General features: G+C 66.6%; 1 protein-coding gene across 1 annotated transcript; it reads left to right on the top strand.

Moving 5' to 3' along the window:
• Window positions 1-393: 393 nt before the first annotated feature.
• Window positions 394-13,420, top strand: TMC6 (transmembrane channel like 6). The gene is given in 21 exon segments (XM_043585690.1): window positions 394-973; window positions 1,150-1,289; window positions 1,455-1,550; window positions 1,792-1,950; window positions 3,187-3,292; window positions 3,458-3,554; window positions 3,764-3,964; window positions 3,966-4,025; window positions 4,252-4,442; window positions 5,924-6,068; window positions 6,873-7,028; window positions 7,358-7,509; window positions 7,633-7,714; window positions 7,932-8,029; window positions 8,830-8,925; window positions 9,185-9,260; window positions 10,085-10,218; window positions 10,321-10,497; window positions 10,652-10,730; window positions 12,402-12,469; window positions 13,140-13,420. Coding segments are annotated over 21 exon segments (2,424 nt in total). The 5' UTR covers window positions 394-917; the 3' UTR covers window positions 13,195-13,420.
• Window positions 13,421-17,471: the final 4,051 nt, after the last annotated feature.

The raw sequence follows: 17,471 nt of genomic DNA, 5'->3' as shown, positions 1-17,471 counted from the left end.
GTCCTTGAGGCCCCTAAGTGAGGACACTGTCTGGGCACCCTGGCCTCACCCAAGGAAGTCCCCTTGAGTTGAGCCAACTTTTCTGAGCGCCGCGTTCCCTGGGGGTGAGTGTAGGGAGGACCGGGCACCGAGCAGACGCAGGGCACAGAGTGAAGAGCCCACACAAGGTCACGCTGGTTCCAGTTGGCCCCAGCCGACCGCAGAGCCCTCTGCCTGGACACAGGCTGGACAAAAGCAGCCTGTTTAACGCCCAGCCCCCCTTCTCCCAGGCAGCTGCCCTGGCCGGCCCCTGGGGTGATGAATGTAGGGGAGTAGGTCTGGTGACCTTGCAGCCCGGGCCGGCCCAGTGGGGAGAGCAATGTTGGTGGGGGGTGGGGGCTAGCTGTGGGAGGGGTTTCCTGGGAGAGGAAGTGCTCTGGGGTTATGGGCAGGCCCAGGAAGGAGGGCTCCGAGTCGCCCTGACCCTTTTCACCAAGAGAGTGGGGGTGTGTCCGGGGCAGAGCCCTTGGGAAGGCCAGCCGTGTGCACAGACACCCACCCTTCCCTTTCCAGGGACTGGCGCCATAGAGGAAACCGGCGGGGACTGCCCAGACCCCCCTCCCTTCCTTCCTCTCTCCCTCAGGCGGTGGAACGGGATCCCCCTCGCCCCCTTCTGGCATGAGTTTTATTCGGGGTCACTAGCCTGACCGCGTATCGGGCTGTGGATGGGGGGCGGGCAGGGGCTCGGGCGGCCCAGGCTGTGAGTGCCACCTCCCGCGGTCCCCAGGGAGCGGGTGGTTCGGCCGGGCACCGGGCATGGAAGGCTGACCTTGGTGCAATATTCTGTCTCATCAGATGGGCAGCGGGAGGCTTCGGGGGCTGCACCCAGGCTCTGAGCTGCCCTAGGGCTGCAGACTGGCTGGGCGTGGGCCCTAGACATGGCCCAGCCGCTGCCCTTTGTCCTCAATGTCCCTGAGCTCCCGGAGGACCATGAGTAAGTGGTCTGGGCCTGGCGGGGGTGGGGGCTGGGCGGCGGGCTGGAGGGCAGGGAGTCCCCAAACTCCCTGCCAGGGAGAGGCCATCTGGACCAGGGCCCGGGGAAGGGGCGGCCGCTGGGGCGGGACCGGGGCAGCTGAGTCCTGGACGCCCGCCCCCTTCTTGCCCCCGCAGCCGGGAGCCCAGCCCGTTCGACGAGAGTGAAGTCCATGACTCCTTCCACCAGCTCATCCAGGAGCAGAGCCAGTGCGTGGCTGAGGAGGGACTGGAGTTACGGCAGAGGGGGCTGGGGGCCGCAGCCCCGGGGACCTCGGGTGAGCCGTCCTGGCCCAGGCGCCCGGCTGCTGCCGTGGGCCGGGCGCTGGGCCTTCCCGGCCTCTCAGGACACCCCTCCCTGCTGCGTGCGGGCCCCAGGTGGGGACCGGTGGCGGAGGCCGCTGGCCAGCCGGGGCCTCCGGACGAGTCTTTTTTGTGTACAGGCAGTGGCCGCCAGGCCCTCGTGGGGCCCGAGGATGCTGCTGCCCACAGCACGGCCACGCTCCGCATCCTGGCCAGCATGCCTAGTCGCACCATCGGTGAGTGGGACCCTGGGCGGCCGCGGCTGCGGGTGGCGCTGTGAGTACCCGCCCCGCCCCCTCCCGGCCACCGCCCGGAGCCCCCGTGCGGCCTCGCTGGGTCGCAGAAACGACCGCACGGATAAAAAGAGGCTAAAAGATAGGCTCCTGGGAAGCCAGCCGGTGGTGCCTGGGTCCCGGGAGAGGCGAGGGGCGGGGAGGCACAGCGGCGCGGCCCCCTGACCTGCCACCCCCCCTGCAGGCCGCAGCCGCGGGGCCATCATCTCCCAGTACTACAACCGCACGGTGCGGCTTCGGCGCAGGGTCAGCCGGCCCCAGCTCGGGGGCGTGGGGCGCTCGGCCCGGCCCAGCCTCCGCCTCTATGACCTGGAGCTGGACCCCGCGGCCCTCGAGGAGGAGGGTGAGTGAGTGGGCCCCGCGCCTCGGTGGGTCGGAGCCCAGGCCGGCTCCCCTCCTGCCGCGGGGCTGCCCGAAGGCTGCCAGGCCTCGTGAGGCCTTGCCACGGTGGGGGGTGGGGGGGGGCAGGGGCGGCCGAGAAGCGGGGCCTTCGGGCCGAGAAGGGTTTGGCCCGGGGCGGGTAGCGGTCGGAAACGCCTGGCCCACACACTCCCACGCTGAGCACCCGTTGCATATGCCGGTCTCGGCTTTGGGGTGCGATGAACCTGGGGCTGGGTCAAGTGTGGGAAAGTCCCTGACCGGGTCTGGCTCACCGGCAGCGAAACAGATCGAACCAACTCAATGGAAAAGCAGATGATTAAAGCACAGATAAGGGCGACGGAGGAAAGGCACGCTGCGGGAGGGGGATTCAGGGAGGCTTCCTGGAAGAAGTGACACTAGAGCAGAGGAGCATGTGCAAAGGCCCTGGGGTGGGAGGCCGGTGTGGAGGGGCTAGAGGGCAAGGGACGGTGGTTGCAGCAGGGCCAGTGTCACGGGTTGGCCTTCAACCTGGTATCCTCTGGTGTTCAGGTGCCCAGAGCTCAGGCACTGTGTTGGGGCCCCTCCTGTCTCCTCCCCAGTTTGCTCGAGGCCCTGCGGCAGGGGACGGACAGTGCGCAGGGAGGCACGGGCTCCAGGGTCAGGGTGAACTTTCCAGCTTCACTTTGCAAACCGGGCCGGGTGTCCGTCAGCTTTCCGAGTGTCACCTCTTGTCTGGGAACTTGGGGTTGGAGGGCTGCCCCCTCCCAGGGTGGTGGTGGAGATGAGAGAGGGAGGGGCGGGTCTCCAGGCGGCGCCCTCCCCCGTCACCCCACGAGAGCTGGTGTCGTGGGCAGTGGTCGGGGCTGGGGTCGGACCTCATCGCTGCTGACCGGGGTGGGGACGGGGGGGCGGGGGCTCAGGTGCGACGGGGGTCAGAGCAAGGTGCTTGTGGGGGCTCAGGAGGAGAGTCAGGGTCGAGGAGGAGGGGCCCGTTGGCCGAGGTGGGGGAGAGTGAAGACGGCTGGTGCGGGAACACAGGCGGGCATGGCAGGGCTGGCTTGGGCAGCAGGAGCAGAGGCCTCCTGGGCCTGGGCGGGCAGAGGTGTGTGTTGGGGTGGGGCCGCGGGGGCGGACAGGCTTGTCCGGGGTCACGGCCACAGGTGCGGGAGGGAGGGGTACGGCGGGAACCGACCCGGGTCCGTCCTCCGTCCTCCTGCAGAGAAGCGGTCCCTGCTGGTGAAGGAGCTCCAGAGCCTGACGGTGGCCCAGCGGGGCCACATGCTGAAGGGAATGCCCTTGGGCCTGGCCGAGAAACGCAGCCTGCGGTCAGTGCCCGTCGGGCCCGGGCGGCCCCCGCACCCGCTTCCCTGGCCGGGCTGGGTGGTCGGTGAGAAGCCCTCCCCCCCCTCCCCCCCCCACCCAGCTTGCAGCAGGCGGGGAGGGAGCTGGGTCCATCCCTGGTCCAACCTTGATGTTGCCTCCGCGCCCAGAGAGGAGAGCCGGACCCTGACCGGGAAGCACAGGGAGCAGCGGGGCCGGCGTGGGCTCTTCCCCTGCTGCGGTTGGCTCCGAGACACCTGCGTCCTGGTAGGAGCCTCTGGTCTGGGATGGGCCCAGGGCCGCCAGGTGGGGGGGGGGGGGCTTTCGTCCCCTGCTGTCCTCTTGGTGGGGTCTCCCCTGCCCGCACCCCCCCCATGCCTGCAGGCCTGCTCTCCCCCCCCCCCCCCCCCCCCCCCCCCGCCCAACCCGGGAGCTGGGGGCTGACCCTGCTGCCCTTCTCGCCTTGGTGCCCACAGGCCCTGCACGGCCTGGGGCTCTGGCTGCTGGCGGGTCTGCACGGCCTGAAGCCCTGGCGCTACGCCCTGAAGCGGATCGGAGGCCAGTTCGGCTCCAGCGTGCTCTCCTACTTTCTCTTCCTCAAGACCCTGCTGGCCTTCAACGCCCTCCTGCTGCTGCCCGTGCTGGCCTTTGTCGTGGGCGTGCAGGCCGCCTTCCCCGCCACCAGCCTCCCCGGGCCCCGTCCCCGCCTTCACGGGCCTGGAGCTGCTCACGGGCGGGGTGAGGGCCCGGTCGGGGCGTCCGTGGCTGGGGGGGGGCCCCGACTCGGCTGTGGCCCTTGGCCCACCTCCCCGCTCTCCCCCCACCCCGGCCCCGGCCCCGGCCCTTCCCCTGCTCTGCCTTTCTCCTCGCCCTGCCCCCACGGGTGCCCTCCTCTGCCTCGCGAAGCCCGGGGCCCGGTCGGGCGTGGGAACGTCGCTGACGCGGCGGGGCCTCCTGCCCGCAGGGCCGTCTCACCCACACCGTCATGTACTACGGCTACTACGGCAACAGCACGCTGAACCCGCCGTGCGTGCCCGCCCCGGACGGCGGTCAGTGTGGCCGCGAGACCGACGGCCTGCCCTACAACATGCCCCTGGCCTACCTCTTCACTGTGGGCGGAGCCTTCTTTATCACCTGCATCACCCTGGTGTACAGGTAAGGGCCCCGCACCCCATGACCTGCTCTGAGCACAACTCGTCGGCCGCCCGTCCGTTCACTCGGGGATCCTTCCTTCCTTCCGTCCGTCTGTCCATGCATCCATCCATCCTTCTTTCCTTCCCTCCTCCCTCCCTCCCTCCTCCCTCCCTCCCTTCCTCCCTCCCTCCTTCCTTCCCTCCTTCCTTCCTTCCTTCCTTCCTCCCTCCCTCCTTCCTTCCTTCCTCCCTTCCTCCCTCCTCCCTTCCTCCCTCCTTCCTTCCTTCCTCCCTCCTTCCTTCCTTCTTCCCTCCTTCCTCCCTCCCTCCCTCCCTCCTCCCTCCCTCCCTCCCTCCTCCCTCCCTCCTTCCATCCTTCCTTCCTCCCTCCCTCCCTCCTTCCTTCCTCCCTCCTTCCCTCCTCCCTTCCTCCCTCCCTCCCTCCTCCCTTCCTCCCTTCCTCCCTCCTTCCTTCCTTCCTCCCTCCTTCCTTCCTTCTTCCCTCCTTCCTCCCTCCCTCCTCCCTCCCTCCCTCCTTCCTCCCTCCCTCCCTCCCCCCTCCCTCCCTCCCTCCTTCCTCCCTCCCTCCCTCCTTCCTTCCTCCCTCCCTCCCTCCTTCCTTCCTCCCTCCCTCCCTCCCTCCTCCCTCCCTCCCTCCTTCCTCCCTCCCTCCCTCCTTCCTCCCTCCCTCCCTCCTTCCTCCCTCCCTCCCTCCTCCCTCCTTCCTCCCTCCCTCCCTCCCTCCTTCCTCCCTCCCTCCCTCCCTCCCCCCTCCCTCCCTCCCTTCCCCCTCCCCCCCTCCCTCCCTCCCTCCCTCCTCCCTCCCTCCTTCCTTCCTCCCTCCCTCCCTCCCTCCCTCCCTCCCTTCCCTCCTTCCTTCCTTCTACCCACCCACTCAACACTTTGTCTACCCCACAAACACTCGCTCTGCTCAGCTCGGGGCAGGAAGGTGAATGAGCACAGGGTCTGCCCTTGAGGGACTTGCTGTCTAGGGGAGCAGACAGACTAGTGAGGAGGCTGGGAAAATCCAGAGTCTTCGAGGCCTTTGCCGACTGTTATGGAGCGTGGGAGACCGAGTCAGGCTGGCTTCCGAGGGGCGTGTCAGACAGGGAGGTTAAACGCCAGCAGGCAGGGGAGAAGCAGAGGAAAGTGTTTTGGTTCTCGGCACAGGCAGTGCAAAGGCCCTGGGGTCAGCCGGCATATTCTGCAGCCGGCCACATCAGTGGGTCCTGGAGCCGCAGCCCTCGTCTAGCTGCGTATGGCTGGCGGGTACCGTATGAGACAGGCCTGATGACAGGCTTGATCGAGGGTGGCCAGCGGTCTGCAGCGGGATGCCCGGAGCGCAGGGCTGGAGGAGAGGGGGGTGGGTGGCGGGAGGCTGACGTGGCGCTGGGAGGGCTCCTCTGAGTGGGTGGTGGGTTTCGGCTGCAGGGAGTGTCCTGACTGCCTTCTCCCGCCCTCTGTGCCCCTCGTCACCTCTCTGCCTGGCTCTGCTCCTCCCAGCATGTCACACTCTTTTGGGGAGAGCTACCGGGTGGGCAGCACCTCGGGGGTTCATGCCATCACCGTGTTCTGCTCCTGGGACCACAAGGTGACTCAGAGACGGGCCTCCCGCCTCCAGCACGACAACATCCGAACCCATCTGAAGGTGAGCTGCTCGGGGGCCCTGGGGCTGCTGCCCCGACCCTGCGTCCCTGTGTCCCCGCAATGCCAGTCCTGGCCTGTGTCTCCTGCGTGTGGCGGGCAGGGGGCGGGTCTTGGCCCTGCTCACAGTGGGTTCCGGACACGGGGTGGCCCCGGGAATCATCCTGGATTTTCCTCCCGTGCACGCCTCTCTCTCGGGGCTGTCTGCTGGCAGGGGCTAGTGTCCCCGGTCCTCGAATGTGCAGGAGCCCACGTAGCTGGGACGCGCCGCTCACAGCGGGTTTTGGTGGGCAGGCGTGCTCAGGGTGGGTCGTTGCTGTCGGCCTGTCCTCGAGGCTGCTCTTGGGGCCCTGGGCCAGGAGTCCCCGTGTTCTCTGGTCCCCCAGCGGGAAAAGGCCCCGGGGCTCCCGCCTGCACGCAGCCCTGCCCCGCCCCCGTGGCCCGGGGCAAGCAGGGACTGTTCTCTTCCTGCGCTGTCAGTGAGCAAACTGAGAGCCGAGGTTTGGTCCCTTGTCCGAGGCCGGTAGCCCAGCTGGGCCTTGTGGGTTCTCCGCCTTCCCGGGGTTCGTGTCCGGGGATCCCCCAGCTTTGACCCGGCTGATGGGCCCTCGCCCCTCAGGGAGCTCCCGTGGGTGGCTCGGCAGCCTTCACACCCCAGGGCTCCCGGTCAGCCGGGGGCCACCCCCCCCCCCACGGCAGGTGGCAGGGGGGCTCAGGTCCCTCTTTGTCCCCGCGAGTGTCGCCCACGCGTCTGCCTGTCTCCGCGCGTCTGTCGTGGGGTTCGTGACGGGCTGGCTGCCGCCCGCAGGAGCTGCTGGCCGAGGGGCAGCTGCGGCAGGGTCCCCGGAGCGTGTGCGGGCGGCTGAGGCAGGTGGCGGTGCTGGGCCTCGTGTGGCTGCTGTGCCTGGCGATCACGCTGGGCTGCACCGTGGCCGTCTACGCCTTCTCCGAGCTCATGATCCAGGTGCGGGCAGGGAGCGGGCGGCCCCGGGAGCTCTGGGCAGGGGGTCAGACCCCTGCTTCATTAGGGATGGGTCCCCGGTGACCGGGCCCCTGCGCCTTCTCCCCCGCCTTCTGATCTTTTAGTTTCTTCTTTTCTTTCTTCCCCCCGCCCCCGGCACCTGTGTCCCCACCCCCTTCCCGTGCCCCCACCCCCTTCCCGTGTGGGTTGAACTTGAGGACTGGGGTGGGCCTGTTCTGGGGGAGGGAGGGAGGGAGGTGCTGCGGGGCGGTTGGGCCCCTCCCTCCGCCGGCGCACCTGCCCAGACGGCCGCCCCTCCTCCCCTCCCGCAGAGCCCCGTGTCTGCTGAGCAGGGGGGGGCGCTGCTGGCCCTGCCGGTGGTGGTCTGCCTCCTCAACCTGGGGGCCCCCTACCTGTACCGCGGCCTGGCGGCCCTGGAGCGACACGACTCCCCAGTGCTGCAGGTGTACGTGGCCGTCTGCAGGTGTGTGTGCAGGCGGGGCGGGCGGAGCTTCCTGGGGCACGACCCCTGTCCCCCCCCTCCCCCCCCCCCCCCCCCCCGGGCACCCCTGTCTCAGCACCGCCCCCGCCTCCCCGTCCTGTCTAGGAACCTCATCCTCAAGATGGTCATCCTGGGAATTCTTTGCTACCACTGGCTGGGCCGCAGGGTGGGCACCCTGAGGGACCAGGTGAGGGGGGACCTGGGTGGCGCTGGGGAGGCGTGAGGCCGCGGGCCCGTCGCGGGGGGGGGGGGGGCGGCCCTGCTGCGAGGGCTGGGGGGCACCCGCCGTGTGGCGCCTCTGGCCTGGTCTGCGGCCGATGGGAGGGCCCCCAGTTGGGCTGCTGGGGCGGGCAGGGTGGCGGGGGCACCAGGGGCACAGGGGGCTGAGGCCTGGTCTGTTTCAGTGCTGGGAGAACTTTGTGGGCCAGGAGCTGTACCGGCTAATGGTGCTGGATTTCATCTTTATACTGCTGGACACGCTTTTCGGGGAGCTGGTGTGGAGGTGAGGCCCCGGCCCCCGCACCTGCCTCCTGGGCACCTGCCCCCCCCACCCCTCCGCCGCTGGCAGGGCGGGCAGGGATCCCCTGGAAACCGGGCCTCGCCTCCCGGATCGGGGCCGTCCATCCGCACCCACGACGCCTCTTCTGTACATCATCAAACCGAGAAAAGCACAAGACAGGATGTACCCCCCACCCCCGTTTTCTTTTTAGATCGGGGGAGGGGGAAGAGTTTTCAAAATGATGTATGATCTCAGTCTTGTGCAAAGGGGGAAAAAGGGAAGGAAGGAAGGAGAGGGACGTTTTCAGGGCGCTGCGGGTGCTGACGCTGGAAGTGTTTTTATTTTCTTCTGTTTGTGTTTTTTTTCCGGGAACATATGCATTTGATAGTAATTAAAAAAAGGGATGTTTGACAGTGAAGCGTGTGAAGCCTGGACGTTGAACAGAGACTGAGGGGTGGGGGGAGGGGGGATGGTGCGCCCGGCGGGCTGGGTCAGTGGAACGTGCGACTCATCATCTTGGGGTCGTGGGTTCAAGCCCCACGTTGGGTGTGGAGTTTCCTTAAAAAAAAACAAAAACAAAAAAACAGAAAAAAGACTGGGAGGAAGTCAGCTGCAGCCTGGAGCCCCTCAGGTTGGGGGCCTCGGCCCGCCGAGTGCCCTGACATCAGCTGGGCGCCTGAGGGGGGCGGGCAGGGCGGGCGGCTCGGCCCCAGGGGAGGGTCACCGGCCGGGGTGCCTGCCTGCGGGGACCGCTCCCTGGGCCTGGGCCTCCTAAGTGATCCTCAGGGGCTCCTCTGCCCCAGGCTCATCTCCGAGAGGAAGCTTAAGAGGAAGGAGAAGCCGGAGTTTGACATTGCCGGGAATGTTCTGGAGCTGATTTACGGGCAGACCCTGACCTGGTGAGCATCTTCCGCCGGCCTGCCACTGCCCGGCCAAGGCGGAGCCCCCTTCCCCGCTCGGGACCATAGCAGGGCCCCGCCGTGGGACTCTGGACCGACGCGGGCCCCGACCCCTCCCCTCCCAGCCTCCTGAGCCCGGCCCGGCCTTGGGGTGCGGCCGGGAGGTCTGACCCCGGGCCGGGCCTCGGTAGCCCTGGGGTGCGGCACAGGGGTCGTGACCCCAGCCTCCGGACTGCAGCCCCCACCCCTGTCTCCCCAGGCTGGGGGTCCTCTTTGCTCCCCTCCTCCCTGCCGTCCAGATCATCAAGCTGGTGTTTCTCTTCTACATCAAGAAGGTAAAGGTGCCCGCTGGGCCCCCAGGAGGGGGGCAGGGCCTTGGGAGAGTGTGCAGCCAGGGCGGGTCACTGGGCTGCTGGACCCGGAGCCCCGGCTTTGGAACCCTCCCCTCGGCCCGAGTGGTCTGAGGCCGGCATCCCCGGGCTCCCTCTGGGGTCAGTCCCATGGTCCCCGGGGAACAGCCGACTACCCCCCTCCCCCCCCCCCCCCCCCCCCCCCCCCCCCCCCGCCTTACTGCCTTTCATAGGCTGGGTGGCATCCTGTCGGGTCCCTGGGTGTTGCTGGGCGCTCGAGCCTGCCGGGCCTCAGGGCCTGGCGCTGGGAGCTGCTCTGAGCGGAGGCCTCCACCTGGGCCGAGGGAAGCGGGTTGGGGTTGGGAACCAGGTTCTCTCTGGCCCTCCGTTTCCTCCTCTGGGCGATGGGGACAGTGCCCTGCTGGAGGCGACGTTCATAAAGCACTGGGCACGGTGCCCGCCCCAGCAGAGACCTTCAGTCAGCCGGGTGGTTGTTTCTATGGACTCTTCCGCACACGAGGGACGGTGGACGAGCCCCCCCCCCCCCAACCCCCGCCTGTGCCTCGGTCTCCCCCCTGTAAAGCAGGAGACTGGCCTGGCCGGCTCTCCCCACCCCGCAGGCTCACACGCGGAGGGTCTCCTTCGCGGGGGGGGGGGGGGGGGGGGGGGGGGGGGAGGAGGAGCCCGTCCCGTCCTGGGGTCTGGGCTCAGGGCCCCTCCCCCGCGGGAGGCCCCCTGCCGGGCCTGGGGGGGGGGGGCCGAGGCGGCAGGGCAGTGGCAGAGCGCAGCCTTTGTCCCTTTGCCCCCAGACGAGCCTGATGGCCAACTGCCAGGCGCCCCGCAGGCCCTGGCTGGCCTCCCACATGAGCACCGTCTTCATCTCGCTGCTCTGCTTCCCGTCCTTCCTGGGAGCCGCCGTCTTCCTCTGCTACGCCGTGTGGCAGTGAGTGGGCGCTTGCCGCCTGGGGGCGGGGGCGCGGGGTCGGCCCTGGGTTCCGGAGGCGCTGCGGTGTGGGGTGACGCGCCGGCCGCCGTCCTCCCCCAGGGTGAAGCCCTCCAGCACCTGCGGCCCCTTCCGGACCCTGGACACCATGTACGAGGCGGGCAAGGTGTGGGTGCGGCGCCTGGAGAAGGCGGGCCCTAGGGTCTCCTGGCTGCCCTGGGTCCACCGGTACCTGGTGGAAAACACCTTCCCCGTCTACCTGGTGTCGGCCCTGCTGCTGTGAGTGCGGGTGGGCGGGGTTTCCGGGGGAAGGACCGGCCCGGGCGGGGGGGGGGGGGGGGGTGGGGTGGGGGGGGGGAGGGGGGGAGGCCCCATCCTGTCCGTCCCCCCTCCCCGCCACCCCGACCCCAACCGACTCCCCCATTTCCTGCAGGGCTGTGATCTACCTCAACATCCAGGTGGTGAAGGGCCAGCGGAAGGTCATCTGCCTCCTCCGGGAGCAGATCAGCAATGTGAGTGCCCCTCCCACCCCCTGCCCTGCGGGCCACCTGCTCGCTGAGCCCCACCCCCCACCCACCCAGGCTGCTGAAAGGGTCTATTTGCGAAACACGTGACACCACCGGGGACTGTGTGTGGTTTGCACTAAGCAGAGGTGAGGAGGGAGGTGAGGAGGGAGGCGGGCGGGTGGCAGAGACCCCCCGGGGACAGGGTGTGCGGCCCTGCGGGGCGGGGAGTCTCTGTGAGGATCTCTGAGACATGGAAACAGCTGCTGGACTCCCTAGGGGACTCATGTCAGGTTGCGGACCCCGTTCGGTGCCTCCGTTTCAGAAACCAGGGGAGTGAGGTCGAAAGCGGGTCGGGATTTAAACATTTTTACGAAGCACGTTGCAGTTTGTCGGGAAAGTTTGAGAGGCAGGGTGGGCCCGGAAGCCCGGGGCGCGGCTCCCTCCTGGGACCCCTCGGGATCCGCCGGTCCCCTGCCGCCCAAGCCCACGCGGAGAGGCCGCCCGGCCCTGCCCTGCGGACCGTCCCTCCTGCCCCGAGCGTGGCTCTTTCCCCGCTGGGTTACTGGACCTCCTGTCATGTTAAAAGCACGTGGCTGTGGCATCTGGGTCGCTTGGGTGGCATTTTCCCAGCTGGGGAAGGTGTCTTGCCCGGGTCCGGGCTGGGTGCTCGGGGGGACCGGCCGGCGACAGCGGGTCCCCGCACAGACGCCGCCCTCCCAGGGCTGTTTTCCTTCTGGGGTTTTTCACTCGTGCACCCAATGCTCGGGCCACTTTGGGGCCAGCTGTGCCTGTGGCCCGGCATCCACGTGGGGCTGGGGGCCACGCCTCGTCCAACTGGGGGTGAGGGTGGGGGCCGCACAGCTCCACCTGCTAGTTCTCGGCCAGTGGGGCCAGCGGAAGGACGGGTCTCCAGGCGGGCCCTTGCTGCAGACTGCGTCTGCCCAAGGCCAGGCCCCGCCCCAGGTCTGCGGCCTTGGGGGCTGCAGGTCTGAGCTCAGCTAGCTCCCCAAGTGGCTTTTCCCGGGGCCTGGGAAACTGGGTGGCTGACTGAGCGCACAGCCCTCCAGATCCACCAGTTGGGACGGAAAGGGCCCCAAGCCCAGGGCTGTGGGCGGGTTGCAGAAGTTGGAGAAAGCAGGCCAGGATGCTCCCCAGAGTCTCTGGAAGGAGCCGGTTTGGCTGACACCTTGATCCTAGGCCCAGTGAGACCCATTTTGGACTTCCGATCTCCAGAACCGAAGGATGAATTTGTGTTGTCTTCAGCTGCTAAGTTTGTGGTAATTGGTCAGAGCAACAGTAGAAAGGGACACAAGCCCTATGAGGCAGACATTCTTATCTCCCTCTTACAGATGGTGACTCTGAGGTCAGAGAGGAGGTAATTTGCCCAGTGCAGAGTTAGTAAGTGGCAGGACCAGTTTTAGATTGGGTCAGGCTGACTCTGTGGCCTTCACTGGGCCCCCGATTACATTTCCCTTTGCACCTTGGCCGCTAGGAAGCTTAGATCTCTATGTATGCCCATTGCCTGGCTCTTGGTTTTTCCATCCTTGTTTGGTGCCTCTTTCCCCTTAAACCTTTTGTGCTTGTCCTGTCCAACAGTCCTTGTGAGCTCCCTAAGGACCGTTCTGAACAGACGGATGGACAACTGTTCCCTCACTCTTTGTGTTCTGGCCTTTCTAGGAGGGGGAAGACAAAATCTTCTTGATCAACAAGCTTCACTCTGTCTACGAGAAGAAGGAGAGGAGCAGGTGAGGGGCCATGGCGGGGTCAGGCACTTGGTGCAGAGCAGGGGTGAGGAGGGCAGGGGTGCTGGCCTCCCTGGCTGCTCTCCTTCCCACCTTCCCTGCTCAGGTGTGGTGAAGTCTGGTGGGCAAAGGCAGGCAGAGGAGAAGCGTGTGCAGGGGTGGGGTCGAGCTGGGCTCTGAGGCCCTTCCCCTCCTGTCCTCCCTGCCACGCCCTTTTCTTTCTCAGCTGGGGTGCCCGAGAGCTGGCCCCGCAGTTCCTGGGGGGTGCACGCTCCGGGCGGGGTGGTGCAGCTTGCTGTAGCGTCCCTTCTCCTCGCTCCTCTCTTACGTGTGGGCAAGCCCACCCGTCTTCCTGCTGCCCCGCCTGGGCCAGGTTGGGCAGGCTGAGGAGGGCAATCCAGGCCCCGGGGCTCATCCCTGGGCAGCAGGAACCTGTAGACTGAGCCATCTGACAGCCCCGCCCAGCCTACAGACACACTGGAGGTCTGTCCAGCCCCTTCCGGGCTCTCCAGAAGCTTCTTTACCCTTGGCTGGGGCGGGGGGGGGGGGTGTCTGAGTGCAGCCCCTGACAAGGGCTGCTGGGTGTCTGGCTGGACGACTCCTCAGCCTCCTGGGTGGGTGACCCGCTGCCCCCAGGACAGAGGGGCCCCTTGCTGACTCCCCCTTCTGGCAGGGGTGGTAGAACCCAGGAGGCCGAGAGGCTCGAGGAGGATCCGGACGCCCGCTAGGACAGCCCTGCATCCGCTCACAAGTACCGCCCGTGCCTGTCACCCTACGTTTCCACGGCCCCGCAGGCAGAGACGCCAACCTGAGACGGTGCACGCACCGGACAACCCCACTGGGCTACAGGGAGGGTGACAGGACTCTGCAGCCCATCGAGGCTGGAGCTGGAGGGTGGGCGAGTGGGGCTGGAGCCCCCCCCCCCCCCCCCCCCCCCCCCCCCCCCCCCCCCCCCCCCCCCCCCCCCCCCCCCCCCCCCCCCCCCCCCCCCCCCCCCCCCCCCCCCCCAGTGGACTAGATCCTGCTCGGGACTCTATTTATTCTGGTAAAAATATTTTGCAGAATGGGCCTCTCTTGGGAGTCTGTGCTCAGAGCCGAGCCAGCCGGGCGCCCAAGCACCACTGTGCTGTGTCCCCCTCCCCTTGCCTGCGGATGACGTCCAGGCGGAGGGCGTGGGAACCTAGGGCCCCTTTATTTCCTCTTTCTGGCTGGAGGCTTCTCTTCCCTCCCTCCGCAGGGGTGCGGGGGTCTGGCGCTAAGCACAGGGCGCCCTCTGCTGGCAGAACCTCAGATGGCAGGTGGGCCAACCCATGGCTTGACAGGTGCCCCTGGCCAGCCTGTGCCAGGTGGCTGGCACCTGTGCGGGCAGCCAGGCAGGCAAGGAGCAAGTGTGGGGGGTGTCCAGGGTGACAGAGCTCTCAGCGGTGGTATCCCGCGGTTACAGGGCCGGGGGTGTGGAGAGCACAGGGAGGCTGGGGGATGGCGTCCCAGTTAGCAGCGGGCCACAGGGACAGGAGCCTGCCAGGCAGAGGGGCAGCCAGCATGCAGGCTGGGACGGCCTGGTGATCCTGTGGGGATGCCATGAACCCGAGAGTAAGGGAAGGTGGGGAGAGGCCATCACAGGCCCCCGTGTCCCAGGTCTGTGGCAGCCGGGGAGATGGCCCCACGACTTCTCATCCCACAGGGGAATCCAGAAGAGCACAACTCGGGCCTGGGCGAGGCAGTGGGGAGCGCCAATCAAACCCACGGCGGAGACAGCACCACCAGCAGTGCCCCCAGCCGGGCCCACGCCCACCTGAACCGTCCCCTCTCCGAGGACGATCTCACGGGGGGTGGGGGCGCGTAGGACTGTTCGCAGATGTGCGGGGACAGGTCCATCCGCTGATGTGGCCCCGGAGGCTCACCTGGCACTCTCTGTAGGTGGGGGGCGGCGCCCTCGATGCCCCCGACAGCTCGATTCCTGGCTTGCCGTGGCCAGTCCCAACACGGGGCTTGGGGATCCCTGCAGATGGCTGGTGCTCATCCTGGGCACGAGCACGTCGGGGTGAAGTTGGACGGGCGTCCAGATGGAGGGAGGCTGGCCAAGGACCCTGCGACACGCCCTTCCCGACACCTGCCTCTAAACGGGCACAGACAGACCACTCCCAGTTTGAGCTGCCTCATGGCCCCTGTGAGGTCAGGCCAAACTGCTCTGACAAGTCAAAGGCCTGCCCAGGTTTCTGTAGAACTACCATGTGTGACGGCTGTGTGTGTCCCTCACTCGAGCACGAACTCGGGCGCTGCCGTTAGGGCGTTTCGCGGGTGTGTTTAGCACGTACAGCCAGCCGACTTTAGGGAGATTATCCCCAATAATGTGTGTGGGCCTTACCCAGTTGAAAGACCTTAAGAGCAAAACACAGGTTTTCTGAAGAAATTCTGCCCCAGGACCGCAGCACTGACTCCTGCTGGCCCGGCTCCCACGTGAGCCCACTCTCCTCCTGGACACCCGCCTCCCGTCGTGCTGTTTCTGACAGCGTGCGGCCTCAAGATCCTCCGGTCAGGGGCGCCTGGGTGGCGCAGTCGGTTAAGCGTCCGACTTCAGCCAGGTCACGATCTCGCGGTCCGTGGGTTCGAGCCCCGTGTCAGGCCCTGGCTGATGGCTCAGAGCCTGGAGCCTGTTTCCGATGCTGTGTCTCCCTCTCTCTCTGCCCCTCCCCCGTTCATGCTCTGTCTCTGTCCCAAAAATAAAAACGTTGGGGAAAAAAAAAAAAAAAAAAGATCCTCCGGTTAGCGCATCTCACCACGTTCCTCCTGCGCCGGAGCCCCCGGGGGATCGGGCCTGCGCAAGGGCTGGGGCGTCGGACGGGCCCGGATCCTGACCCTTCTGAGCTGATAGCCTCGCGCCTGCTCTGTGACCTTGCCCAGCCGGGTTCCTCACCTCGTGGGGCTGCTGGAGCAAATGACAGGTCCTGTACGGTGCTTAGCGCCATGCTTGGCATGGGGATTTTGCTTAAAAAAAAAAAAAAAAAAGTGATCTATAATTGCCAAAAGAGGTCAACTGAGCACTTAGAAATTGCTTTCAGGGGCGCCTGGGTGGCTCAGTCGGCTGAGTGTCTGACTGCAGTTCAGGTCATGATCTCGCGGTTCGTGGGTTCAAGCCCCACATCGGGCTCTGTGCTGACAGCTCGGAGCCTGGAGCCTGCTTCACATTCTGTCTCTCTGCCCCTCCCCCGCTCACCCTCTGTCTCTGTCCCTCAAAAACAAAATAAACGCAAAAAAAAAAAAAAGAAAAGAAAAAGAAAAAGAAAGAAATTGCTCTTCCAGGGGCCAGGAGGTTGACGGAGCTTTTGGGCTGATGACAAGATTCCTCCAGGCCACTGCTGCTCGGCTCTGGCTGCTCAATGGAGCCAAACGGGGAGACTAAAACTCGGGGGCCGGGGCCGCCCCCAGGGATTCTGCTTGCTTAGTTTGGGAGGTGTCCTGGCACTGGGGTTTAAAAAAAGTTTCCAGAGAATTCTAACGCAGCTTTGTGTAGCATCTGACACGGTCTCTTAAGCCCAAGGCAGAAGTGCCCAGGGAGGCGGTGTTGGGAAACGTGCTTCCGTTTCCCAAACCGGGGCGCCGGCCGGGCCTGCTACTTCTCCGGTTCCTGGTCAGACAGCGTCACGCAAGGGGAGCTCATCAACCGCGTTTGCACCGAGATGCGATGCGCAAAGCTGGCAAATTAATTATGACTCCGGTCGTGCTTCCTTGGGGGTTTCCCTCGATCCATCCCGAGCGTACGGCACCAGGGCAGAATCTTCTTGAAACGCCGCTCTGCGTTTCGCTCTGGTCAATGAACACGGGCTCAGCTGCTCGGCATCTTGGGTCTCCTCTCCAGTCATAGAATCCGTGCTCGCCCCTCCCCCCCCATGCCTCCTCCTCGGGCCTCCTGGCTGCGGGAACAGCCCCTTCTCAGCACACTCTGCTACCACCCACCGGGCATCCGGTCTTTTGTCTGCCATTCTCCCCGGGTGTTGCCAGGACCTTGTAAAAAGCGCAGCTCCGCACCTACCCTCTTCTCGATTCCAGACGCCGAGCCTCCTCTTGTACTGTGGGCACCGGGACCCCCGCTGCCCACTCCTGGTCCACGAACAGTCACTCCCGACCTGGGCTTACGTAGGGTCACCCACCCCGTCCCCAGCTTTCCGCAGCCCGTTAAAATCTGATCCGGCCTCCCGGGCCCGGGGCGGCCCCACCTCCAGCCTGGCGCGCCCCTTGGATGTTCTCGGGGCGCGCTGAGCCCGTCGCCCTGGGGAGCAGGCGCTGCCAGTTTGCTCTCTCGCAGAAACCCTGTGGACACTGCACCTGCTTGTTGGGAGCGCCGGGTGCGCTTTGCCCCGCTTCCGGCCTCCATCCCTTCTGGTCTTGCGCTTCTCGGACCGTGAGCCCCTCGGCGCGGTCCTGCAGCAGCTTTCCAAAGAGGTGGGGCGGAGCCAGGAGTCCGCGGGCCTGCCTTCCCGCTGCGGAAGGGGAGCGGAGACAGACCCTCCTCCTGCCAGTCTCCGGGCAAGTGGTCACAGCGGCGGACGTGCCGGCTTGCCTCCCAGAGACCGTCTTCACCATCCTGGTGATTAGAGGCGCCGATGCTTCCGGAACCGTTCTAAGGTCATGGTGTTCGGCGCGGACCCGAGAACATCACCGAAGCGTTCGCCTTCTGGCTGCCGCCGGAGGGAGATAACGGCACCGAGAGCCGCCGCGTCCCGGCCGTGCCTGGACTCCCGCTCTGCTCGTGCACAGTGCTTCGTGAAACGTACCTTCCACGGCTTATTATGGGTTGTTTTGCAAGGATAAACGAGGGAACGTCTAGGAAACACAGAAGACCTCCATCACGCGCTTCTGTTCAAATATTTCTGAGGCCCAAACCGGCTCGCGGGGGCCGGGGGGCCGCAGGCCCTGGCGGCGTCTCGGGCTCTCGACCATCCGCGGTGGGGCTTCAGTGCGAACTGCAAAGGTACAGAGACAAATGAGAACATTATCCGCCACC

Source organism: Prionailurus bengalensis, chromosome E1, assembly GCF_016509475.1.
Source record: "Prionailurus bengalensis isolate Pbe53 chromosome E1, Fcat_Pben_1.1_paternal_pri, whole genome shotgun sequence".
Taxonomy (NCBI): domain Eukaryota; kingdom Metazoa; phylum Chordata; class Mammalia; order Carnivora; family Felidae; genus Prionailurus; species Prionailurus bengalensis.
Note: the sequence above shows the minus strand (reverse complement) of the source record. Positions and strands in the feature narration are given on the sequence as shown.